This window comes from Mobula hypostoma, chromosome 1, assembly GCF_963921235.1.
Source record: "Mobula hypostoma chromosome 1, sMobHyp1.1, whole genome shotgun sequence".
NCBI classification, from domain to species: Eukaryota; Metazoa; Chordata; class Chondrichthyes; order Myliobatiformes; family Myliobatidae; genus Mobula; species Mobula hypostoma.
Window position 1 is genome coordinate 188465900 of NC_086097.1, and position 27818 is coordinate 188493717.

A 27818-nucleotide genomic window follows, 5' to 3' on the forward strand; every position below is an offset into this window, starting at 1 on the left:
CACAGCACTCCACTCTTGCCATTCTCAATATCCTTTGCTACTCCCCCCCCAACCCCCCAGATTTATAAACTTGCTCTCTGCTCCACGATGACTAATCTAGTCCTGTGTAGGAGTCTTAGGCACATATGTATAGCTAGAGTGCCAAAGACTTTTGCACAGCACTGTATAATGATGTAAAAAGAACAGAATACTTTGAGAAGAGTATTAGGATCGAGCAGAGCCTTCACAGGAAAGAAAACTCACATTTGAATAAATTACTATAATTCTTTGATGGCCTGCCAAATAGGGATAAACTACTGGAGGATGTGGTATACTGTAGTTAGATTTTCAGGAAGCTTTTGTTTAGGCCTCACACAGATTTGCCAATGGGCTATGAGCAGTTGAGCAGAGATAAAGAACTGGTTAACAGAAGAAAGAAAGGCTGGGATTAAACAGTCCCTTTCCTTCTGAGGTTTGCGGGCTGTGACTTGTGTGGACGAGATGTGTAGAACATAGAAGACTACAGCACAGGAATGTGTATGCTGACCATGATGCCAAATTAAACCAATCCCATCTGCCTGCATATGATCCATACCCCTCCATTATCTGCTTGGTCATGTTCTTGTCTAAATGTCTTAAACTTCACCATTATATCTGTTTCTATCACCACCACTGTCCTGTTCCCCACAGCACATACCAGGCATCTAACACTCTGTCTAAACAACCTCTTTTCCACTTTTACCTTTAAGCTATGTCCCATAGTTCTGGCATTGCAACCCTGGGAAAAAGACTATTATATCTATGCCTCTCATATTTTTATACACTTAGATCAAGTCTCCACTTTGCCTCTGGCACTCGAGAGAAAACAATACTAAGTTTTGCAGCCTCTCCTTGTATCTAATACTCCATAATCCAAGTAATGTTGTAGTGTCTCCTTCTGTATCTTCTTCAAAACCACATTCTTCCTGTAATAGAGCAGCCAGAACTGCACACAATACACCAAGTGTGCCTTCACTAAAATTTTTTGTAGAACTGCAACCTGACTACATGACTTTTGTTGTCAATGCCCTTACCAATGAAGGTAGGGGCATGCTGTATGCTTTCTTTCTCACCCTATTGACTTGCATTGCCACTTTGAGAGCTACAGAAATCTGAATCATGCTAGAAGCCATTGCAGAACAGGCAGCATTCAAAAGGTTAATTCTGTTTTCATAGATGCTGCTTGATTGGCTAAGTGATTTCATCATTTCTGTATCTGTTTTAAAGACCTTCTGAAATGTATCGGTTGTTAACTTTACCTCATTAACATTTTCTAGTCATAATGTTGTAAAAATCAAAATGTGTTGTTTATTTGAACAAGGATGTTACTTCTGACTATTAAGTTTTGATGAAATAGTCACATAATTTTAGGCAATCACCAATTCCTTCAATATTACAGCTTAATATGGAAAAAAAAAGACATTTCAGAACGAATAAGCAGTACCAAGGGAAATAGAGTTAATTTTACCTTAATTGTTTTAACAGTCTGCAACTCAACATTGTCAAATAAAATGCTGGAAGCACTCAGCAGGCCAGGCAGCATCTATGGAACTGAGTAAACAGTTGACGTTTTGGGCCGAGATCCTTCACAAGTCCTGATAAAGGCTCACGGCCCAAAATGTCGACTGTACTCTTTTCCATAGATGCTGCCTGGCCTGCTGAGTTCCTCCAGCATTTTGTGTGTGTTGTTTGGATTTCTAGTATCTGCAGATTTGCTCATCTGTCAGACAAATGGTTCTTTCAAATACGACCTTAAAAGGTATAGTGATAAATTATTGAATGACATAAATGTGTTAATGTAAAACTAACAGTGGTCCAATGAACCAATGCAAAGACAAAAATAACCATTTAAAATTCAGTAGTATGCTCTGTAGACAGCTTTATCATGCCCAGAATTGTCAGTAACTGTTTACATTCTTATTTTTCCCAATTCCATTTCTGCATTTACAAACTCATTGGATGACTAGTTGGAGTTTTTGGCACTTTTATTCAATATAAAGTTACAATATACTTTCGATACAATTATCTCAAATGACATGTGTACTGTATATTTGTAGATATAGCAGAATTGCCACACAGCTGCTGGGCAGCTGGCATCTTTTAAGGTCATAAAATACTTTTACTCCATGCTTATCTGATTTCAGGAATATATATTTAAACTTTAATATATTTAGAAATTTTAGTAAGCAAGAATGGAAAGAAGTAGAGAGATTAAATTAAAGTTAATTGCAGACATTTGGTAATTGTGTAAAGGACCATCTACCAAGGTCCAAATGACTGATATGCTATACTCTCCAAACCATAGGAAGAATGTTACGGTGTCTGACAGCTTACATGTTATTCAGCTTTAAGGTTATCTTTAAAGAAATGGAATATATTCAACAATTATTTAAAAATATCAATACACTTAGGGCTCTATTTCAAAAGCATGTATTTCATATTTAGTTATTTGACTCCAATCTAAAAGTGCAAAATCTGTACATTACAAATAAAAATAAAACTTGTAAAATATGTAACAAATTTTAAAAGGGAGGATGAGATGAGATACAGTCCTGAATGATCATTTTACTGAATTTTCAAGGCACTGCAAAAATATTGCACAAATCATTTAATTTGGTCAATTTTGTTATTTTTTAAGTTACTCAAAACATTAGTCAAAATGGACCTCTTAATACATGTAAAACATTTCTATCATGCATTTTAAACACTGTAATGCTGGCAGAACCAAAAGATTCCTGTACTTTGGGGAATTTTCCATATGCCATACTGCATTTCCAAAACTTAAGAAGGTGGTTCATTGGGAGGTTGGAGCTTGCGGGTGTTGAAGTAACACACCACTTGCTGAGGTAATTCAGCGAGGACACTCTGTGCAAGAACTTCTTTAGGTGCCTGTTAAATGAGAGAAAAATACAAATACTTTTAAAAAGAGCAACCATGAACAAAAAAATACTAAAGACAGATAACACAACACATTTTCGGTCATTACGGAATGAGTCCCATCTCTATCTGATATGGGCCATTACCCTCATATCAGGCCTTAAGAAAAGACTATCCAACTAGTTGTGTTCCACATATCACTGCATTTTCCCCCCTCTGCTCAAATACGCTTTAAATTCACTTTTAGGTGGCGAATGCAAGATAAATAGAATTTCATCCATTAAAGCAAAATCTTCAGTCATTTGAAAAAAAATCACAAGGAAGACTATATACTGGAAAATTAAAAGAAAAAACTGAAAATGCTGGAAGTACTGGTTAGGTCATGTCTGTGGGAATAGAAATAGAGTTAATGCTTCAGTTTGAAGATCCTTCATCAAAACTGAAAAAGAAACAAGCTGCATGGAGAGTTGGCGGGGGTGGGGGGGGAAGAGGTGTCACGAGTCTCTGGTACATTGAAACCAGGGTGACCCTGAAAATAATCTTTAAGCAGTCATTGAGAGAATGAAGCAGTTGGAGAGCAAAAACATACGACAACAGTACTTGGGTGTTGCAAAACTCCAACAGATACAGCTCAACTTCCTGACTATTTCAAGCAATTTTATTTCAGAATTCTTTCAGTCATTTTGTCAACGGCCTTGCATCTATGAGCTGCCTTTACCAACCCTGCTGCTTGTGGAAGCAGCAGCTTCTTATTTAATTTTAGTACTGCTGCATACATCCTCCCCACCCCACTTTTTAAATTAAATTTTATTTGTGAAAATGGAGGAAAAGCCAATCACTTTTGCCAGTCTATGACTTTCTATTTGTTTCAGCTTCTCCCATTTTCCTCCACGGGTGTTACCAATCTTGACGAATTCCTCCAGCGTTTTGTGTGTTACTACAGGTTACAAAATACCCGACATATGTACAATCCATACATTCAAAACTTTGGCATTTGGCAGACCGGCGTAATATATTTTCCAGATGTTTGCAGCTTCAAGCACGTTCTGAATATGATAACTCAGTTTGTGGCCACATTTTCAACTTATGAACTGTTCAGGTTATGAACAGCTCCAAATTCCAGCACCCAGAGTTTGTTGTCGCCCCAAAACCAAATCATGTTCTTCACTTAAAGTATTCAACTCATGACCCAGTCTTCACTATGCAGCTATATCATAATAGGTACATTCCATGGCAGATTTTCTTTTATTTAAAAACATCAAAACCATCAAAATACTTACTCATTGTATAAATGTGTGTGGAAATACATGATAATTTTTCAGCTACATTCAACAATTTCTGATTATACAATATTTTAATGTTTTTGTTACACAGAAACTGTGAAGCAGACTTAAATTATTATTGGTTTATATAACGTACTTACATTTTGAAATTTCCTAAATGGTACAAATTGGACAATATCTCTGATAGCTGGTTCTCCAGTGGGTGATCTCAGAACTCCATCATCACCATCCAGAAACTCCATGGCACTAAAATCTGCCCCACCAACACCAATAATGATGATAGACATTGGCAATTTTGCAGCATTAACGATGGCCCGTCGTGTATCCTCTAAGTCAGTTATCACTCCATCTGTGATGATCAGCAGGATGTAATATTGCTGCCAAAAGATAGATCTTAGCATATATAATTCACCAAAATTATACAAAGGGATTAATTTGACAAGATCAAACAGAATCTAGGTTCTTAGTGTACAATTTATTTACAAAAAATCATTGAAACACTTGAATAATATATTTTCCTACAATTATGATAGATTGAAATTGATTTTTACTATATGCTTGCAATATTTAATTTAACCTGCTTTTATATGCAGATCTCTCAAGTAGAAGTGATAACAAAGTTTCCCAAAACAAAAGTAATAACAATTTGCTGCATTAAAGAAAAAAAATTTCCTCTTTTCCTCCGGCCATTTTGCCAATTACCTTAAACTTATGTTATTTTAACTGAATTTTAAGAGGGTTCAGTATCTCAACAAAAAAAAATGCTGAACTGTCATTTTTAACACTATTACAAAGGAGACAGTATTTGTTCAGTGATTCTTCAGGAAGAAAGAACTTCTGGGATGTAACATGGATCAAGAAGTACCAACTTCATTCATGGACTGCAGTGAGCTAAACAAAAAAATTTGGGAACCCCCGATTTAGGATCAGCTTCTTCTCCTCTGCTAACAGATCTCTGAATGTTCCATGGACAATAAAATTCTTTCCTTCACTGCACTATTTTGTAATTTAGTAATTTTAGTGTCTTTGTACTGTACTGCTACTGGAAAACAAAGTTTCACATTACAGTCGGCACTCCTTATCCGCGAGGGATTGGTTCCGGGACCCCTCGCAGATACCAAAAAACGCAGATGCTCAAGTCCCTTATTCAACCTGTCTCAATGCAGTGGACCTGAGGACCCAGCAGAACCCTGGACCTTATTTAACCTGTCTCAGTGCGGTGGGCATTAGGACCCGGTGGCGGAGCTCTAAATCCGCAGTGTTACTGTTCACAAAAATAATCACGATTGCGATTGAAAATAAGTGGAAATAATAAAGCGATCAGAAAGAGGTCATTGGAAAACCATTAGGCTACAGTAGGTCAACGATCGGAACAATTTTAAAGGATAAAATGAGAAAGGCCCTGCCCGATTAAAGCTACAATTATTACTAAGCAACACAGTGGTTTAATTATTGGGTTTTGGGTTTTTGATCCTCCACATCAACCCGGCACAGATGGACAGCGCACTCGGGAGCGATCTGTCACTGGATCGAACTCGGGAATTTCCGTTCCTGGCGCTGAAACATACGTTTCTTAAGTATTTTATATGCATAGAAAAGTAAAATATATACTATATACTAAGACAAACGTTTGCTAACTGACGCTAAATAATACCAGATGTACCTGTTCCGACTTACTTAGTTAGAGAACTTCCGTTTTTTTCGATCCCGATCCACGATAACCTACGCACATCCTCCCGTATACTTTAAATCATCTCTAGATTACTTATAATACCTAATACAATGTAAATGCTATGTAAAATAGTTGTTATACTGCATTGTTTAGGGAATAATGACAAGAAAAGAAAGTCTGTACGTGTTCGAAAAACAAGAGCTGGAAGAGCACTTCCGGGTTTTCTCGATTCACAGTTGGTTGAATTCGCGCGTGCGGAACTCGCGGATGAGGGCCAACTGTATTTAAGTTAAATCTGACTCATCTTCATTCTTCCGAATCAGATTTGTTGTTACACACATTCCGCTACGAGTTATCCAAGTAGCTCCTGACAATGGCCTGAATATGCCCAGGAAATGTCAGAATTTGCCCACATAAATGCCCACACACCCCACATAACATGACAACAGTAATTTATATCCAAACAGTTACAGTCAGTGTTCTGACAAGTTTAAGTGCTGAATTTCTCATGGATTTCACCAAATTTCCAGTTACCCTCATTTTATACTGGTTAGAGTGAAGGAATCCTACCACACAGTGCAGGAAATTTTTGTATCAGATTGGACCATATACAGGGACTGACTTTATCATGAAAATATAGTTGTGAGAGACTTAAAATTAATACTTCAGGTTTTTTTTTAATTGTTTGGGTGCCTTTAAATATCCTAGAATTTTATTTTTTCAGATGTCTGAGTGTACCTGAACTTCATAACCATTAAATGTTTGATATCTTTAACATTCAGCTAAGCCTGCTGTCGTCTTCTGTCCATATCAAGCAATTGCATGAACTCACAGCGATCAACTCAGCTCTGAACAAAGTTCACAGTTGGAGTACACATGATCACAAATTGGCATTGCGATTTTTGCCAGCAATATTTGATATCTTAGCCTACCATATGCTTTCTATGTTTAAGTTTTAAGGAATTCAGTCCATCACATCTAAGCTGACTCTCACTGCAAACTAATTCTCCAAATAATTTTCCCAGTAACCTTTTCAATCCAAATTCACTACTCTCTTCCCATCCTACTAGGAGCAGTTTTCAGAGGCTAATCAACCACATCAGCTATTATCTTTTTGAAACATGGAAGGCAACCAGAGAATCTGGCCAAAAACTCACTTGATTACAAGGAGAACAGGCCAATAACAATTCTGAAGAGATTCAAGGTCATTCCAAGCACAACCAAGATAATGCAAGGAGATAAATATCAGACAATGAATTTCCACGCTAAGCATGCATTGATAAAACCTCCCTTTTGAAACAACAGCTATATTTCTGAAATGTTCTTCTATTTGGGAGCACAAAACATACATTACTGCACTGAACGTTCTGTTTAAACGTTCACAGGTGATGCCAGTATTTAAAATAGTTAATCGCCACTGCCTCCTCATTTTAGGGGCAGATAAGAATCATCCACGTTAGTGTATCTAGTCAGATACAGATCAAATCAGGAAAGATTACTTTCTTAAATAGTGAGAACTTTTTTTTTAATCTTGATCATTGTTGCCTTTAGCATTAATTCCAGGTGTAATTACTTGTACAGTATTTATATTTTCCCAGGGATTTAAAGTTATGTCTCTGGACCTCTGGATGCAGGAGCATAACTTAGCCACTACCCTGCTATACCCCATAAAGCTTAACCATATATCGCAAAGATTAAATTTCTGCTCTTATTCCCATTCTGACATGTCAGTCCATGGACTCCTCTATTGCTGCGATGAGGCCACACTCAAGACTGGAAGTGCAACCCCTTGTATTCTGTCTGGGTAGCCTTGAAACTGATGGCATGAACATTGATTTCTCGAAATTCCGGTAATGCTTCCCCACCCCCCCCCACCACACCCCTCACCATTCCCATTTTCCTCTCTCCCCTCACCCCTTGCCTGTCCATCACCTCCCTCTGATGCTCCTCCCACTTCCCTTTCTTCCATGGCCTGTCCTCTCCTATCAGATTCCCCCTTCTCCAGCCCTTTAATTCTTTCACCAATCAACTTCCCAGATCTTTACTTCACCGCTCCCCACCCCCTTCTGGCTTTACCTATCACCTACTACCTTGTATTTCTTCCTCCCCTCCCCCACTTTCTTACTCTGACTTCTCATCTTTTTTCTCCAGTTCTGATGAAGGGTCTGGGCCCGAAATGTCGACTGTTTACTCTTTTCCATAGATGCTGCCTGGCCTGCTGAGTTCTGCCATCATTTTGTGTGGATTTCCAGCATCTGCATCTGCAGATGTCTGCACTTATTTCTCCATTAAAGGGGAACAATACTTTTATGCAACACACAAAGTTGTTGGTGAAGGCAGCAGGCCAGGCAGCATACAGTCGACGTATCGGGCCGAGAACCTTCGTCAGGACTAACTGAAAGAAGAGCTAGTAAGAGATTTGAAAGTGGGAGGGGGAGGGGGAGATCCAAAATGACAGGAGAAGACAGGAGGGGGAGGGATGGAGCCAAGAGCTGGACAGGTGATTGGCAAAAGGGATATGAGAGGATAATGGGACAGGAGGCCTAGGGAGAAAGAAAAGGGGGAGGGGGGAAAACCCAGAGGATGGGCAAGGGGTAGTGAGAAGGACAGAGGGAGAAAAACGAGAGAGAGAAAAAGAATGTGTGTATATAAATAAATAATGGATGGGGTACCAGTGGGAGGTGGGGCATTAGCGGAAGTTTGAGAAGTCAATATTCATGCCATCAGGTTGGAGGCTACCCAGACGGAATATAAGGCGTTGTTCCTCCAACCTGAGTGTGGCTTCATCTTGACAGTAGAGGAGGCCATGGATAGACATATCAAAATGGGAATAGGACATGGAATTAAAATGTGTGGCCACTGGGTGATCCTGCTTTCTCTGGCGGACACAGCGTAGGTGTTCAGCAAAGTGGTCTCCCAGTCTGCGTCGGGTCTCGCCAATATACAGAAGGCCCCATCGGTTGCACTGGACGCAGTATATCACCCCAGCCAACTCACAGGTGAAATGTCGCCTCACCTGGAAGGACTGTCTGGGGCCCTGAAGGTGAGGGAGGATGTGTAAGGACATGTGTAGCACTTGTTCTGCTTACAAGGATAAGTGTCAGGATAGAGATCGGTGGGGAGGGATGGGGGGGGACAAATGGACAAGAAGTCACGTAGGGAGCGATCCCTGCGGAAAGCAGATGGGGGGGGAAGAAAGATGTGTTTAGTGGTGGGATCCCGTTGGAGGTGGCGGAAGTTACGGAGAATAATATGTTGGACCCGGAGGCTGGTGGGGTGGTAGGTGAGGACCAGGGGAACCCTATTCCTAGTGGGGTGGTGGGAGGATGGAGTGAGAGCAGATGTGCGTGAAATGGGGGAGATGTGTTTGAGAGCAGAGTTGATGGTGGAGGAAGGGAAGCCCCTTTCTTTACAAAATGAGGACATCTCCCTCGTCCTGGAATGAAAAGCCTCATCCTGAGAGCAGATGCGGCGGAGACAGAGGAATTGCGAGAAGGGGATGGCATTTTTGCAAGACACAGGGTGAGAAGAGGAATAGTCCAGATAGCTGTGAGAGTCAGTAGGCTTATAGTAGACATCAGTGGATAAGCTGTCTCCAGAGATAGAGACAGAAAGATCTAGGAAGGGGAGGGAGGTGTCAGAAATGGACCAGGTAAACTTGAGGGCAGGGTGAAAGTTGGAGGCAAAGTTAATGAAGTCAATGAGCTTAGCATGCGTGCAGGAAGCAGCGCCAATGCAGTCGTCGATGTAGCGAAGGAAAAGTGGGGGACAGATACCAGAATAGGTTTGGAACACAGACTGTTCCACAAAGCCAACGAAAAGGCAGGCATAGCTGGGACCCATACAGGTGCCCATAGCTACACCTTTAGTTTGGAGGAAGTGGAAGGAGCCAAAGGAGAAATTATTAAGAGTAAGGACCAATTCCACTAGACGGAGCAGAGTGGTGGTAGAAGGGAACTGGTTAGGTCTGGAATCCAAAAAGAAGCGGAGAGCTTTGAGACCTTCCTGATGGGGGATGGAAGTATATAGGGACTGGACTTCCATGGTGAAAATAAAGCGGTGGGGGCCAGGGAACTTAAAATCATCGAAAAGTTTAAGAGCGTGAGAAGTGCCACGAACATAGGTGGGAAGGGATTGAACAAAGGGGGATAAAACCATGTTGAGGTACGCAGAAACGAGTTCAGTGGGGCAGGAGCAAGCTGAGACAATAGGTCGACCAGGACAGGCAGGTTTGTGGATCTTGGGTAGGCGGTAGAAACGGGAAGTGCGAGGTTTGGGAACTATAAGGTTGGTAGCAGTGGATGGGAGATCCCCTGAGCGGATAAAGTCGGTGATGGTGTGGGAGACAATGGCCTGGTGCTCCTTAGTGGGGTCACGATCGAGGGGTAAATAAGAGGAGGTATCTGCGAGTTGTCGCTGTGCCTCAGCAAGGTAGAGGTCAGTACGCCAGACTACAACAGCACCCTCCTTATTGGCGGGTTTAATAGTAAGGTTAGGATTAATGCGGAGGGAGTGGAGAGCAGAGTGTTCGGAAGGAGTGAGGTTGGAATGGGGACAAGGTGCGGTGAAGTCGAGACGGTTGATGTCCCGTCGGCAGTTAACATTGACTTCTCAAGCTTCCGCTAATGCACCACCCCACTGTACCCCATCCGTTATTTATTTATATACACACATTCTTTTTCTCTCTCTCCTTTTTCTCCCTCTGTCCCTCTCACTATACCCCTTGCCCATCCTCTGGGTTTTCCCCCCTCTCCCTTTTCTTTCTCCCTAGGCCTCCTGTCCCATTATCCTCTCACGTCCCCTTTGCCAATCAACTGTCCAGCTCTTGGCTCCATCCTTCCCCCTCCTGTCTTCTCCTATCATTTTGGATCTCCCCCTCCCCCTCCCCCTCTCAAATCTCTTACTAGCTCTTCCTTCAGTTAGTCCTGATGAAGGGTCTCGGCCTGAAACGTCGACTGTACCTCTTCCTAGAGATGCTGCCTGGCCTGCTGTGTTCACCAGCAACTTTGATGTGTGTTGCTTCAATTTCCAGCATCTGCAGATTTCCTTGTGTTAACAACACTCTTATGACATTTTTCTCTTCAAATATTAATGCTGAAAATGCCATTGTTCTAATCATTTAACTCGTAATTGATAATGACCTTTGAGATTTAAAATATCACAAAGAGTTGGTATTTCCTTCCCATTCTGATTTGCTGCTTACATTTTCTCATTAAGTTAGAGTGGCAGTAGAACCATTCCCAACATGTCTTAAAGCTATTCCCAGATGTAGGCTAGTCGGCGTGCAAGGGAAGGAATACTTACTGAAGCTTTTGGCTGCTGCGATGCTGCAGCTGCAAAGTTTGCCATGTGGTTTATAATGGGAGAGAAGTTTGTTGGACCATAAAGCCTAACTTGAGGAAGGCAGTTGCAGTAGGCAGCAATTATCCCTGGAACCCCTAAAGTACAAAATAAATTGTTAGCAAAAGGAATTCACCACATTTGGTCATGGCTGCTACTAAACCCAAGTTAGTGCTTCTTTCCCATTATGAGGTAACCGTTTATAAATCGTGGTTACTTAATTACGAAGTAGACTGAGTATATCATGTGCTAAAAATATTCTATTTTCAAATTTATGTATAATTAAATCAGTTGTCCATTAGAACGTAAAGAGAAACCACTCATCTCATGAACATTGACCTTGTTTTGCTCAAATTAGTTATAATACTTACTGGCATAACAGTATAATTATTGTGTATACAGTGCATTCATATGTTAAGAAATTTCAGAAAGGTCAAGAACAACAAAGCAATTCTTCTCAAATGGTTTCAGTGTCAATAGCTCCAAGTGAGAGAATAGCATGAGATCATACCATTACTTAATCATATGAAAGTTGAATCTGAAGTTCAGTGCAGTTACTTGCTACAGTTCTATTTCAGATCAAAGAAGTTTCACATATATTAAATCTTTCATGACCAGACAATGAAATGTAGTCACTTTAAACAATCACTTTAAATATAATGATTTAAATCTACAACAAGAGAAACATTAATTGATGGGTTAGCATCAAATCAGACTGCAATACCTTTAGTTCTTTGTCATTTAAGGAATTAAGCTGATTGATCTGTTAAGAAATCTTGCATAACAAAATCAAAAGTCAAAGTTAAAGTCTGTCCCGAGCCTTTGTGGCCCATCAGGCCAGTGCTTATGCTGGTTTCTGTGGCGTGAAGCGACTGAGAATATGAGACTCCCCCACAGACAGGACACCAATTTCTCGCGAGGTTAACCCCCAGCATTTGTCGGTACCCATTTTCAGCTGGGTGGACTGGAGCTGTGTGTGGTTAAGTGCCTTGCTCAAAGACACAACATGCTGCCTTGGCCGAGACTCAAACCCACAACCTTCAGCTCGTGAGCCCAACACCCTAACCACTTGGCCACGCACCACACACATATCAAAATAACTCTAAAAATCTCTTTTCAAAATTTAAAACAAATTTCATGAATAGATTAGTCCGAAGCACAGAGACGCTTCAAACTCATTTCAAAAATGATTGAAATCTTTAACTTCAAGGAAATTGCTCACCATATTGCTTGATCTACAGTAACAGCACAGATCTAAATGAACTCCCATTACACCTACCCCCTTCTCTTCATTTACACAACCACTACAGAATAAAGTGTCCCATACCTTCACAAAATGGATTTTGAAAATTGAAGTTTAGTGGAAATTCATGGGATACCTGCAGAACAAAGAACAATGTATAGCATAAATCACATAATTAATATTTTATTTGAATACATTTATACAAAAGATCTACTTTAACATTTACCTGCCAAGTAGGAGGTATTTTTGCACCAAACCCAAATGCCGGGAATAATTTGTCTCTGTAAACGCAAATCATAATTAATTGTCTGCCTCCACGTCACAGTACAGTAAGTTATAACATGAAAATAAGTTACTTGAACATTAACAAGCAGAAGTACCTGCAATTATTAAAGCAGGTACCCAAATTATTCTGTATAATAATCTCAAATCATGGATGGCCATAACATTATTTTTGTAAGACTTATTTTATTTTAGGGTGTTAAGGAGGAAGCTTATTTACCCAACAAACAGGTTTTGAAGTTTGTTGATTAAATACCAAAGGGATGATGGCGTTGAACACTGAGCAGTGAAAAAATAAATGGCAGTCTGTCTGTTGTCTAGGTAGCCCAAGGCTGAGTGGAGAGCCAGTGATACTGTATCCACCATAGACCTTTAGTGGTAGTAAGTAGGCAAACTGCAGAGGGTCCAGGTCCTTGCATAAGCATGAGCGAGCTCTGGCCATGCCTAACCACTTAAAACATATCATAGTAGATGTTGAGTGCTACTACTAAATACAGAATATATACGTTATACTATACTGCCTACAGCAAGATGGTATGTGACTTGGAGGTGAATCTTCAGATTTTCCACATGACTACTGCCCTTATCCTTTACAAGTCCTGGATTTGGAGGTACTGCTAGATTTTAATGATGAGGCATACTGATGTGACTTCCCACTAATTAAGAGGAAATTATAGTGTTTAGGTGATGAACTTTTTGGCATTGGAGTTACACTCATCAAGATAATTTGACAATATTAAAACACGACTTGCAAATTCATAAAATTCTAAATATAAAAATTACAATTCCCGTGCCCCACCAAATTTCCACCTCAAACACCCAAGAAAAATGTAGGCACATTCTGTACTTAAACCTCCAAATGCAATCACAAAACACACTGATTTCAAAGCAGCAGGAGTGTAAATAATGACAACTAAACAGCCTAAGAGACTAAAAAAATGGCCGTTTGACTGTACGATTTTGTGGGATGACGAGCAAAGGCATGCTTAGTGGGACAGGTACCAAACGGGTACAGGACAGCGCAGAGAGTTTAAAAAGGAAGGTTGCTACCAATGGCTGTCTTTTGGATCGGGACTAAGAGCGTCATGGGAGCTGAATTCTGAAGGAAGGCAGTTTGTTTAAAAAACTTCTTCAAGTGCAAGAAGGACGAAACTGCGTAAGCGCGTGACGTCAACAAGACAGCGCGGAGAGTTTAAAAAGGAGACCACTTTATATAGCGGGCAGCCGTCGGAGTGAGTGGGAGCAGAGTGTAGGGCTTTGGCTTCAACGGTAAACGGGAAGAGGCGAGAGCGAAGCGCCAACTCTTTTTTTCTCCCCCCGCCCCTTTCACAACTCGGCCCGGACAGACAGGAACAGCAGGGTTCTCACAGCTAACGGTACGAGCTAATGGTTTAAAAAGTTCATCTGTTTGGCGAGGTAAGTGGGTGAGTAGACTTATTTTTCCTGTTTAATTCCTGTAGAATTAGATAGCATGCCTGCAGGGTTAGTGCTTTGTTCAAGGTGTCAGATGTGGGAATCCTGGGAGACCTCCAGCCTCCCTGATGGCCACATCTGCGCCAGGTGCACTGAGATGCAGCTCCTCAGAGACCGTGTTAGGGATTTGGAGCTGCAGCTTGATGACCTACTGCTTATCAGGGAAAGTGAAGAGGTGATAGATAGGAGCTACAGGGACGTAGTCATCCCTAGACTACAGGGGTCAGAAAACTGGGTCACTGTCAAGAGAGGGAAGGGAAATGCCCGGATAGTGGAGAGCACACCTGTGGCTGTCCCCCTCAGCAACAAATATCTTGTTCTGGATGCTGTTGAGGGGGATGACATGACAGGGGATGTCCACGGTGACCGGGTCTCTGGCACTGAGCCTGGGGCTGTTGTGCAGGAGAGGAGGAAGAAGAGGAATGCAGTAGTCATAGGGGATTCCATCGTCAGGGGAACGGACAGGAGATTCTGTGAGTCTGATAGAGATACCTGCATGGTGTGTTGCCTCCCAGGTGCCAGGGTACGGGATGTCTCGGATCGGGTCCTGAATATTCTGAAGGGGGAGGGTGAGCAGCCAGTTGTCTCGGTACATGTTGGTACCAATGACATATATAGGACAAAGGAGGAGGTCCTGAAGACGGATTTCCAGGAGTTAGGAAGGAAGCTGAGAAGCAGGACCTCCAGGGTAGTAATCTCGGGATTGCTACCTGTGCCACGTGCTAGCAAGGGTAAGAATAGTAGGATCAGGCAGATGAATGCGTGGCTGAGAGACTGGTGCAGGGGGCAGGGCTTCAGATTCTTGGATAATTGGGATCTCTTCTGGGGGAAGTATGACCTGTTCAAAAAGGACAGGTTACACCTGAACCCGAAGGGGACCAATATCCTGGCGGGAAAGTTTAATAGAGCTGTTAGGGAGGGTTTAAACTAATTTGGCAGGGGGATGGGAACCAGAATGACAGAGCGGAGGAAGGGGAAAACAGAAATAAATCTAAGATAGTGAGCAGTAAAGATGTCAGGAAAGATAGGCAGGTGATGGGGCAAATTTGTAGCCATTGGAATGAGTTGCAGTGCAATAAAGTTGCAATGAAATCAAAGCGAAAAGTACCAAATACTGGTCTTAAGGTGTTGTACTTAAATGCACGCAACATAAGGAATCAGGTGGATGATCTTGTTGTACAGCTACAGATTGGCAGGTACGATATTGTGGCCATCACTGAGACGTGGCTAAAGGATGCATGTCTCTGGGAGCTGAACGTCCAAGGATACACGGTGTATCGGAAGGATAGGCAAGTAGGCAGAGGGGGAGGCATGGCTTTATTGGTAAGAAATGATATTAAATCATTAGAAAGAGGTGAAATAGGATCGGAAGGTGCAGAATCTTTATGGGTTGAGCTGAGAAATAGCAGGGGTAAAAGGACCCTGATGGCAGTTATTTATAGGCCTCCAAACAGCTGCAGTGATGTGGACTACAAATTACAACTGGAAATAGAAAAGGCTTGTCCGAAGGGCAGTGTTATGATAATTATGGGGGATTTTAACATGTGAGTGGATTGGGAAAATCAGGTCGGCACTGGATCTCAAGAGAGAGGATTTGTAGAATGTCTGCGAGATGGCTTTTTAGAACAGCTTGTTGTTGAGCCCACTAGGGGATCGGCTGTACTGGATTGGGTATTGTGTAATGAACCAGAGGTGATTAGAGAGATTGAGGTGAAGGAACCCTTAGGAGGCAGTGATCATAACATGATTTGAGTTCACTATGAAATTTGAAAAAGAGAAGCCAAAATCTGATGTGTCGGTAATTCAGTGGAGTAAAGGAAATTACAGTGGCATGAGAGGGGAACAGGCCAAAGTTGACTGGAAAGGGACACTGGCGGGAAAGACGGCAGAGCAGCAGTGGCTGGAGTTTATGCGAGAAGTGAGGAAGGTGCAAGACAGGTATATTCCAAAAAATAAGAAAGTTTCGAATGGAAAAAGGATGCAATCGTGGTTGACAAGAGAAGTCAAAGCCAAAGTTAAAGCAAAGGAGAGGGCATACAAGGAAGCAAAAATTAGTGGGAAGACAGAGGATTGGGAAGTTTTTAAAAGCTTACAAAAGGAAACTAAGAAGGTCACTAAGAGGGAAAAGATTAACTATGAAAGGAAGCTAGCAAATAATATCAAAGAGGATACTAAAAGCTTTTTCAAGTATATAAAGAGTAAAAGACAGGTGAGAGTAGATATAGGACTGATAGAAAATGATGCTGGAGAAATTGCAATGGGAGATAAAGAGATGGCAGAGGAACTGAACGAGTATTTTGCATCAGTCTTCACTGAGGAAGTCATCAGCAGTATACTGGACACTCAAGGATGGCAGGGAAGAGAAATGTGCGCAGTCACAATTACAACAGAGAAAGTACTCAGGAAGCTGAATAGTCTAAAGGTAGATAAATCTCCCGGACAAGATGGAATGCACCCGTGTGTTCTGAAGGAAGTAGCTGTGGAGATTGCGGAGGCATTAGCGATGATCTTCAAAAGTTGATAGATTCTGGCATGGTTCCAGAGGACTGGAAGATTGCAAATGTCACTCCGCTATTTAAGAAGGGGGCAAGGAAGCAAAAAGGAAATTATAGACCTGTTAGCTTGACATCGGTGGTTGGGAAGTTGTTGGAGTCAATTGTCAAGGATGAGGTTACAGAGTACCTGGAGGCATATGACAAGATAGGAAGAACTCAACATGGATTCCTTAAAGGAAAATCCTGCCTGACAAACCTATTACAATTTTTTGAGGAAATGACCAGTAGGCTAGACAAGGGAGATGCAGTGGATGTTGTATATTTGGATTTTCAGAAGGCCTTTGACAAGGTGCCACTCATGAGGCTACTTAACAAGATAAGAGCCCATGGAATTACAGGAAAGTTACATACGTGGATAGAGTGTTGTCTGATTGGCAGGAAACAGAGAGTGGGAATAAAGGGATCCTATTCTGGTTGGCTGCCGGTTACCAGTGGTGTTCCTCAGGGGTCCGTTATGGGGTCGCTTCTTTTTACATTGTACATCAACGATTTGGATTATGGAATAGATGGCTTTGTGGCTAAGTTTGCTGACAATACGAAGATAGGTGGAGGGGCCGGTAGCGTTGAGGAAATGAAGAGTCTGCAGAGGGATAGATTAGAAGAATGGGCAAAGAAGTGGCAAATGAAATACAATGTTGGAAAGTATATGGTTATGCACTTTGGCAGAAGAAATAAACGGGCAGACTATTATTTAAATGGGGAAAGAATTCAAATTTCTAAGATGCAACGGGACTTGGGAGTCCTCGTACAGGATACCCTTAAGGTTAACCTCCAGGTTGAGTCGGTAGTGAAAAAGGCGAATGCAATGTTGGCATTCATTTCTAGAGGAATAGAGTATAGGAGTAGGGATGTGATGTTGAGGCTCTATAAGGCACTGGTGACAACTTACTTGGGAGTACTGTGGGTAGTTTTGGTCTCCTTATTTAAGAAAGGATGTGCTGACATTGGAGAGGGTACAGAGAACATTCACTAGAATGATTCCGGGAATGAGAGGGTTAACATATGAGGAACATTTGTCCGCTCTTGGACTGTATTCCTTGGAGTTTAGAAGAATGAGGGGAGACCTCATGGAAACATTTCGAATATTGAAAGCCATGGACAGAGTGGATGTGGCAAAGTTGTTTCCCATGATGGGGGTCTAGTAGAGAGGGCATGACTTAAGGATTGAAGGGCACCCATTCAGAACAGAAATGCGAAGAAATTTTTTTAGTCAGAGGGTGGTGAATCTATGGAATTTGTTGCCACGGGCAGCAGTGGAGGCCAAGTCATTGGGGGTATTTAAGGCAAAGATTGATAGGTATCTGAGTAGCCAGGGCATCAAAGGTTATGGTGAGAAGGTGGGGGAGTGGGACTAAATGGGAGAATGGATCAGCTCATGATAAAATGGTGGAGCAGACTCGATGGGCCGAATGGCTGACTTCTGCTCCTTTGTCTGATGGTCTTATGGTCAAATTATAAATTGTTGGCACAGTGAAATACAACAGTGCCAAATTACAAACCACGACAGCAGAAAACTGTCAAGTTGGTTTGTGGTCAATTTCAGCTGTGATGGTACTGGGTTTGCTGACTACAAGTTCAAAACCCAGATGAAGACCTTAAGCCCTATCTGATATAAGTAGCCACGAGTACTCTCACTAAAGATACTGGAACTACCCAATCTTTAAAAATGAGCTCACTTTCCTGTTGATCCTTCACAGCGGGTTCAGCTCCCAATACCCACTATTCAAGTGGTGGGTCCCCTCATCCTACCAAGAAGGTACTTCCAGCTAACAAAGTAGTTTAAAACACAGTTCATTCATTTTCAATGGCACACATTTAAATCCAAACAACATACTTGAAACATATTTAAAATGCAGGATTTCTATGTTAAACATTTTCAAACTGCAAACCATTTCTAAAGCACAAAAGATTTCCAAAACACAGGTACAATTCCTGTAAGCTAAAAAGACATACTACCAATGAAATGAGCAATCATCCAATGCAGAAATTGAAGCCAAAGGAATGGATTCTAGTTCACCCCACATTTCTTTCATGTTTCTTGATGTTCCTTTACCCATTCCTAATAAACCTGAACTTCTCTCTACATTTACACTGTTTCTTTCCACTTGGGAGACTTCACATGTATACCTTTTTACACAAACTGCCCCTTGGAAATAGTTCCCAGCTCCCCACAATTAATGTTATAAAGCTAACTTCTCCAAGTATACAAGCCTTCCAACTATAAGTGCATCAGTTATTTGTTATGCTATTTATTATCCATCCATTCTGCATGTATTTTTGAACTATACAACTTAAATCAGTGTAGTCTATTTTGAAACAAGCCAATTTAAACAACCCATTCCTTCTACTGCAGCAATAAACAAGGTGCAGTGACAAACATCCTACTTTCTGCAGGAAGAGCATCTGCCATGCACACAAACACAAAATAATCTGCAGATGCTGGGGTCAAAGCAACACTCACAACATGCTGGAGGAACTCAGCAGGTCGGGCAACATCCGTGGAAACGATCAGTCAACGTTTCGAGCCGGAACCCTTCGTCAGGACTGGAGAGGGAAGGGGCAGAGGCCCTATAAAGAAGGTGGGGGAGGGTTAGAAGGAGAAGGCTGGTAGGTTCCAAGTGAAAAACCAGTAAGGGGAAAGATAAAGGGGGGGGGGTGGTTTCACCTGGAACCTACCAGCCTTCTCCTTCCCACCCTCCCCCACCTTCTTTATAGGGCCTCTGCCCCTTCCCCCTACAGTCCTGACGAAGGGTTCCTGCCTGAAACATTGACTGATCGTGTCCATGGATGCTGCCCGACCTGCTGAGTTCCTCCAGCGTGTTGTGAGTGTTGCTATGTACACAGCTTGTTTGCAAAGCTATGATTTCAAACTTCAAACTAATTATTGTGTACCATTTACATTTTCAAAATGGAAGACTGACTCCTTTTTATGACCAGAAACTAAACAAAGCATATTGTTGGAAGTTTAACTTACATGGTTTGATCTTACAAGTGGCAGCTGCTGTTTAGTAGTAGTAATAATAATAATAATAATAATAATAATAATAATGAGTACTTCCTTGATCCAGAGTGGGAAATTCTTTTGTTACAGCAGCAACATTTAAAACAGTGTGCAGACTTAATAAAGTACAGAATAATAGTATACACAATAATGTACCAATGTGTAATAAAGTCCAATAATAATGTATAAAATTGTAAAGCAGAGACTATTGTACTATGATGTGTGTTCTCCTGTCACACAGAGATGAACTGTTGTGTATGCTTATTGCATTTGGTCAAAAAAATTTCTGTAACGATCCTTGTGTCAGCATAGCTGAATGAGCCTATTCGAAAGGGTGCTCCGCTGCTTATTCAGTAGGTCATGGAGAGGATGTGCCTGACTGTCCATAATGAGTAACAGTTTGTTTAGTGACCTCCTCTCCACCACTACTCAAAAGAGGCCGCACTGTAGGCAAGGATAGATTCAGCCTTTCTGATGAATTTATTTAGTCTTTTTACATCACCTGCACTGATGCTGCTCTCCCAACACAAAGCCACAAAAAACTGGTAAAACATCTCCAACATGCATACTTTGAAGGATCTCAGATTCCTTAGAAAATGGAGTCTGCTCATCCCCTTCTTGTAAACAGCCTCGGTGTTGGTTTTCCTGTCAAGTCTGTTGTTGAGGTGAACACTCCAGTATTTGTACCCCTCCACCACCACAACTTCTTCCAGAATGTATACAGGACTGAGCTTGGCAAAAACATGAGGCCCCTGTCCCAGGAAGCAAGAATTCATCACACAGGCAAAACTTAAAATATTACATCTCTTTCTGCTAGTGCTGAGTTTCCCATGTCTATTTATAAAATAATTTTCACTGGCACTTGTAATGGAACCAAACATCATGCTTGCAGGTAAAATTGCATACAGTGCAGCTATTGCCTCAAAATGAATATTCAGTAGTGTTTCAAAGAAACTTAACATAATAGAACTGAATACATTACGTGTCATAGTCTTGAATGATCACTCCAATAGACCAGATTGCCATTTGATATTCATTATACCCACTTGGATTTAAATAATGCAGAGAATTTGGTGTTCGTGGATCCCCATTAGAGCCCGTGAAGTCAATTCCAACCTACATACAAAAAGCAAAAAAGCATTTACTGTGAGGTAGTTGTATTCTGGAGAGCCTTTGGTTAGCATGCATCTTGGTAAACAAACAAAGAAATTTACCTCTTGTAGTTTTCCCAGTGTTCATAGTGATAGAGACCTCCCTAAAGCTATTTCTAAAACCTTTAAACCAGGGGTAGGCAACCTTTTTACCTCTGTGGGCCAGATCGTGTATTAATGAGCGGATAAATGTCATAAAAAACTTGAAATATGGGAATTATCCATTTAAGTACATCTAGTTATGTTTTGCCTCAAATTAATGAATAATGCATGCTAGAAAATCATTTGTGCTTAACCAAGGATGCCAATTAGTAATCTAAGAACTCAGTTTAGTTGCAATTTATTTCAATCAAGGCATCTTTTGAATCTATTAAAAGGACACAAAGAATCTTTAAACATAAAACATATGAACATGATGCACTGAATAGTGGTAATTTCAGTATGATAAAAAAGAAAATTTTAATGCAAACAGTTGATAAATCAATGTGAAACTTGATGCTGTTTGTTGTTTGAAAGCTTCTCAATACTGGGTGTCAGACTTGTTGATGCAAGAGCAAGACATTATCCAGATGGGCATCAGTCAATCTTGTTCTCAAATGGTTCTTGGTGTGCTTCATTTTTGAAAATAATTGCTCACATAGGTAAGTGCTGCCAAACAATGATGCCATCACATGTAAATATCTGGATATTTAGCGTGGATTTCTTGTTGAAACAGTGACACTGTTTCTGTTTACAAATTTGAACGATCCCATCTAGTCTTGAGGGGGAGCAATATCCTTGCAGTAGGTTTGCTAGCATGGTTCGGGAGGGTTTAAACTAATTTGCAAGGGGGATGGGACCCAGACCGATAGAGTAGTGAAAGAAGTGCATGGAGTAAAGCCAGATCTAACATATAGAGAAGCTTTGAGGAAAGAGAAGCAGAATAAACGGTGTAAAGACAGTAAGGTAGAAGGGCTGAAATGTGTGTACCTCAATGCAAGAAGCATCAGGAACAAAGGTGATGAACTGAGAGCTTGGATACATACATGGAATTATGATGTAGTGGCCATTACAGAGACTTGGCTGGCACCAGGGCAGGAATGGATTCTCAATATTCCTGGATTTCAGTGCTTTAAAAGGGATAGAGAGGGCTGAAAAGGGGGAGGAGGGGTGGCATTACTGGTCAGAGATACTATTACAGCTACAGAAAGGGTGGGTAATGTAGCAGGATCCTCTTTCGAGTCAGTATGGGTGGAAGTCAGGAACAGGAAGGAAGCAGTTACTCTACTGGGGGTATTCTATAGGCACCCTGGTAGCAGCAGAGATACAGAGGAGCAGATTGAGAGGCAGATTTTGGAAAAGTGCAAAAATAACAGGGTTGTTATCATGGGTGACTTTAACTTCCCTAATAGTAATTGGCACCTGATTAGTTCCAAGGGTTTAGATGGGGCAGAGTTTGCTAAGTATGTCCAGGACAGATTCCTGTCACAGTATGTGGACATGCCGACTAGGGGGAATGCCATACTAGATCTAGTACTTGGTAATGAACCGGGTCAGGTCACAGATCTCTCAGTGGGTGAGCATCTGGGGGACAGTGACCACTGCTCCCTGGCCTTTAGCATTATCATGGAAAAGGAGAGAATCAAAGAGGACAGGAAAATTTTTAATTGGGAAGGGCAAATTATGAGGCTATAAGGCTAGAACTTGCAGGTGTGAATTGGGATGATGTTTTTGCAGGGAAATATACTATGGACATGTGGTCGATGTTCAGAGATCTCTTGCAGGATGTTAGGAATAAATTTGTCCCGGTGAGGAAGATAAAGAATGGTAGGATGAAGGAACCATGGGTGACAAGTGAGGTGGAAAATCTAGTCAGGTGGAAGAAGGCAGCATACATGAGGTTTAGGAAGCAAGGATCAGATGGGTCTATTGCAGAATATAGGGAAGCAAGAAAGGAGCTTAAGAAGGGGCTGAGAAGAGCAAGAAGAGGGCATGAGAAGGCCTTGGTGAGTAGGGTGAAGGAAAACCCCAAGGCATTCTTCAATTATGTGAAGAAAAAAAAGACGACAGGAGTAAAGGTAGGACCGATTAGAGATAAAGGTGGGAAGATGTGCCTGGAGGCTGTGGAAGTGAGCGAGGTCCTCAATGAATACTTCTCTTCGGTATTCACCAATGAGAGGGAACTTGATGATGGTGAGGACAATATGAGTGAGGTTGATGTTCTGGAGCATGTTGATATTAAGGGAGAGGAGGTGTTGGAGTTGTTAAAATACATTAGGACGGGTAAGTCCACTGGGCCTGATGGAATATTCCCCAGGCTGCTCCACGAGGTGAGAGAAGAGATTGCTGAGCCTCTGGCTAGGATCTTTTTGTCCTCATTGTCCACGGGAATGGTACCGGAGGATTGGAGGGAGGCGAATGTTGTCCCCTTGATCAAAAAAGGTAGTAGGGATAGTCCGGGTAATTATAGACCAATGAGCCTTACGTCTGTGGTGGGAAAGCTGTTGGAAAAGATTCTTAGAGATAGGATCTCTGGGCACTTAGAGAATCATGGTCTGATCAGGGATAGTCAGCATGGCTTTGTGAAGGGCAGATCCTGTCTAACAAGCCTGATAAAGTTCTTTGAGGAGGTCACCAGGCATATAGGTGAGGGTAGTGCACTGGATGTGATCTATATGGATTTTAGTAAGGCATCTGACAAGGGTCCACACGGTAGGCTTATTCAGAAAGTCAGAAAGCATGGGATCCAGGGAAGTTAGGCCAGGTGAATTCAGAATTGGCTTGCCTGCAGAAGGCAGAGGGTCGTGGTGGAGGGAGTACATTCAGATTGGAGGATTGTGACTAGTGGTGTCCCACAAGGATCTGTTCTGGGACCTCTACTTTTCGTGATTTTTATTAAAGAACTGGATGTGGGGGTAGAAGGGTGGGTTGGCAAGTTTGCAGACAACAAAAAGGTTGGTGGTGTTGTAGATAGTGTAGAGGATTGTCAAAGATTGCAGAGACATATTGATAGGATGCTGCAGTGGGCTGAGAAGTGGCAGATGGAGTTCAACCCAGAGAAGGGTGAGGTGGTACAATTTGAAAGGACAAACTCCAAGGCAGAGTACAAAGTAAATGGCAGGATACTTGGTAGTGTGGAGGAGCAGAGGGATCTTGGGGTACATGTCCACAGATCCTTGAAAGTTGCCTCACAGCTGGATAGGGTAGTTAAGAAAGCTTATGGGATGTTAGCTTTCATAAGTCGAGGGACAGAGTTTAAGAGTCACGATGTAATGATGCAGCTCTATAAAACTCTGGTTAGGCCACACTTGGAGTACTGTGTCCAGTTCTGGTCGCCTCACTATAGGAAGGATGTGGAAGCATTGGAAAGGGTACAGAAGAGCTGCCTGGTTTGGAAAGCATGCATTATGATCAGAGATTAAGGGAGCTAGGGCTTTACTCTTTGGAGAGCAGGAGGATGAGAGGAGACATGATAGAGGTGTCAAGATAATAAGAAGAATAGAAAAAGTGGATAGCCAGCACCTCTTCCCCAGGGCACCACTGCTCAATACAAGAGGACGTGGCTTTAAGGTAAGGGGTGGGAAGTTCAAGGGGGATATTAGAGTAAGGTTTTTTACTCAGAGAGTAGTTGGTGCGTGGAATGCACTGCCTGAGTCAGTGGTGGAGGCAGATACACTCGTGAAGTTTAAGAGACTACTAGACAGGTATATGGAGGAATTTAAAGTGGGGGCTTATATGGGAGGCAGGGTTTGAGGGTCGGCACAACATTGTGGGCCGAAGGGCCTGTACTGCACTGTACTATTCTATATTCTAAAACCTGTACGTGCCCGGTAAGTATCCAATACATATTAATAAGGTAGTCTGCCTTCCCGTCATTCGTATATACCAGTGTTTGATTTGGAACAAAATGGAACCTGGGGCCAGTTTAACAAGTTGCCATGCATGTTCATCAGTGTGGTCATGTGAAACACTCAGAATAAGGGAAAATCGCTCACGGGCCGGATAAGCTTAGTATCCCAATATCTGCTTGTGAACCGGTCAAAATACCTTTGTGGGCTGGATCTGGCCCACAGGCCATAGGTTGCCTACCCCTGCTTTAAACCATGCCAGTGATACTGATAGATACTGGTGTGCAAAGCCACTCCAATCCAGAGAACAGCAAGCTTCAGGAATCAAATTCCCACATTAGTAGCAACTTGTATCACTATTCTAACTTCAGGCAGTATTCCTTAAGTTACCTCACAATTATGCCAGCACTCTTTCCACTGCCAGGAAATATATACAGATAATGAGCATGTGTTATAATGATGGGAGAACTGAGGGATATAGACCATATGCAGTTCAAATTGGCATCACAGTCAGCAGAGACAGAATTTCTTCTAGTCATTTTATTTTGAAGAGTAACCTGCCGAAACAATTTTGGACTTTGGTGACTGGAATTTAGATCAGTCTACATAGTCTGACAAAATGTTGTGTAGCATTCTGAACAAGACTGTAGAAAAGATGAGCCAACATCATTAATAATGCTCAGTTCCAGTCTTGTTAGTAAAAGCTGTTACGAACAGAATAGCACCAATAGCGATTCAGGCCAAAACTATTGTAAATCTCACCAGAAATGAAATGAATTTTGGGTATTACAGTAATTCCACTATTTATTAAAGGGATGTGTTCCTGGAGCATGTCTCTTTTTATTTATTGAGATACAGCAGAGAAAGCTCTTTCGGCTCTTCGAGCCACGCTGCCCAGCAACCGCCCAATTACGGAACAATTTACAATGACCAAATAAGCTACCAGCCGGTATGTCTTTGAACTCTGGGAGGAAACTGAAGCACCCAAAGGAAACTCACACGGAGAGAACATACAAACTCCTTACAGGCAGCGGTAGGAATTGTACCCATCCGGGTTGCCTGTATTGTAAAGTGTATACCACTAGGCTACTGTGCCATCTTTTTACGTTTGTATAATTATACATTGAAAAGACTAGGTGAAATGCATTGCAGTACCCAGTTTTTTAGAAAAAGGGAGGGGAGGGAACGTCGACTCAGACCATGAGAGGCCTGCGTCGGGCATTTTCATGCCTTACAAGGCACAGATTGGAAGTCTGTGTGGGACGCCACTCCTTGCACAGACACTAGAGCAATGTGTGGTTAAGTGCCTTGCTCAAGGACACAAACACACTGCCACAGCTGAGGCTCGAACTAACAACCTTCAGATCACTAGACGAATGCCTTAACCACTTGGCCACGTGCCCACATTTTAGAAAAAGATGCTTTATAATTTGTAAGCATTTACTCCAGAGTCAATAGCATTATGCCAAAAAAAAACTGTTCAGAAAAACAAATAAAACTGCAAATGCTGCAATTGGAAACACAAGGTTGAAAGAACCCAAACAATCAAGCAGCATCTGTGGAAAGAGAAAACAGTCAATGCTTCAGGGACTCTTCCCCAGAACTGGTGTGTTTGGAGGGTGCAATGGAAGGTTTGCTTTTTCAAAGCAGAGCTGGAGCAGGGGTGAAGAGTGAGGTAGAGAGCTATGTGGAGATAGGTTAAAGACAGTTAAAATGATAAAGAGAAAAAATAATGACCCTAAGGGAGACATTTTGTAGAAATTGCGTGAGAAAGAGACACCACCATGAGACAGAGACAGCAATAGACCTAAAGTTGGAAAATTCAATGTTCACTTGAGAGAGTTGCAAAGTGCTCAGATGTAAGATACCAAGTTGTTCAAGTTTACTCTGAGCTTTACTGTAGTGGTGGTGGAGGATTAACAGGTTGAAATGAAAGTGGAATTGAGAATTAAAACAATCCCCTGCAGACTAGGCAAAGATGTTCTGCAAAATGACCCCAGTATGATTTCTCCAACGTAGAAGAGACTACATGGTGAACAGCAAATACAATATGCTAAACATGGTCCAAGTGACGATTCGAAGGACTGCTTTATCTGGATTGATTCTTTGCACCCCTGTATGGTGGGAAAGGAAGAGGTGCTGCATCTCATTAGTTTGCATGGGAAGGTACCATGGGTCCAGGAATGTTGGGGGTTAGGGTGATAGATCAACAGACCAGAGAGTCTTGAGGTGAGTGGTCCACTTTATTAAGCTCAATTTCCTGTTCATTCTCATTTAGGTGCATAAATCACAAATTCCAATCTGGTTGTAACTCGTCAGAAACGTGTCCAAAATTCATGCGTGTCACACAGTCTTTCGTTTCGCGCCTTGTAAGGCATAAAATTCAATGCCATAGTAATATGATTCTTTTGGCTGTGCAAATGAATTACTAACTCATTAAAGTTAAATTTGGGTTTTGGAATTTATAATTAATGAATTACAAAGAACTATGCAACTTTACATTTGTTGATGTTAGAATTTTTCCAATCAACATTAACAAAACATTAACAGCAAAAGGGCTATCCATTTGTTAATTATCTTATAAGGATACTTGGCTAACATTCTTGCTAAACAAGTACATTTAACTCTGTATTTATACAGGCATTTGACTCATTCAATTTTTTTTTAAATGTCTAACTTTACTTCTGGATGAATTTTCCTAACCGCGAAACACAGAGTCAAAAATGATGCTCATAAATAGAAAACCAAACTACAAGAATTATGTAAAAAAGACTTTCATAAACAAGCTATTAATCCTGTTTGAAAACTAATTCTATACTTTTTTCAAATATTTGATGTGGGTGCGAGTCTGCAGGTATCTGTACTTCACACTGATCTCCTTTGAGAATTAATTAACACCAGGCAGTGACAAAATTTCATTTTCACCAATAGGAATGTTTTACTCACAGTAAAATTCAGTTGACAGCCTCCCATAACGTAATCCAAGAAAGTGTACTCCTTCACAACCTGTAGATTAAGCACAAGAGAACTAAAACAATGTTGTTTATTTTTGAGTAAGTGTCAGCCATAAGTGTTTCTGCAAACCATTTGTGTGAT

General features: G+C 41.5%; 1 protein-coding gene across 2 annotated transcripts in view; it reads right to left on the reverse strand.

The window, feature by feature from the left end:
* Nucleotides 1-1678: 1678 nt before the first annotated feature.
* LOC134353586 (copine-3-like) overlaps nt 1679-27818 on the reverse strand; it is a 64136-nt gene continuing 37996 nt past the window's right edge. Inside the window, exons 10-16 of one of the 2 annotated variants that reach the window (XM_063061677.1) lie at nt 27669-27728; nt 20727-20860; nt 12660-12714; nt 12518-12569; nt 11155-11288; nt 4319-4555; nt 1679-2907 (exon numbers count right to left, since the gene is read on the reverse strand). In XM_063061677.1, the coding sequence (XP_062917747.1) occupies nt 2800-2907; nt 4319-4555; nt 11155-11288; nt 12518-12569; nt 12660-12714; nt 20727-20860; nt 27669-27728 (780 nt within the window). In that variant the 3' untranslated portion in view covers nt 1679-2799. The remainder of the gene's footprint in view (nt 2908-4318; nt 4556-11154; nt 11289-12517; nt 12570-12659; nt 12715-20726; nt 20861-27668; nt 27729-27818) is intronic. The other variant, XM_063061686.1, reaches the window with a different exon arrangement.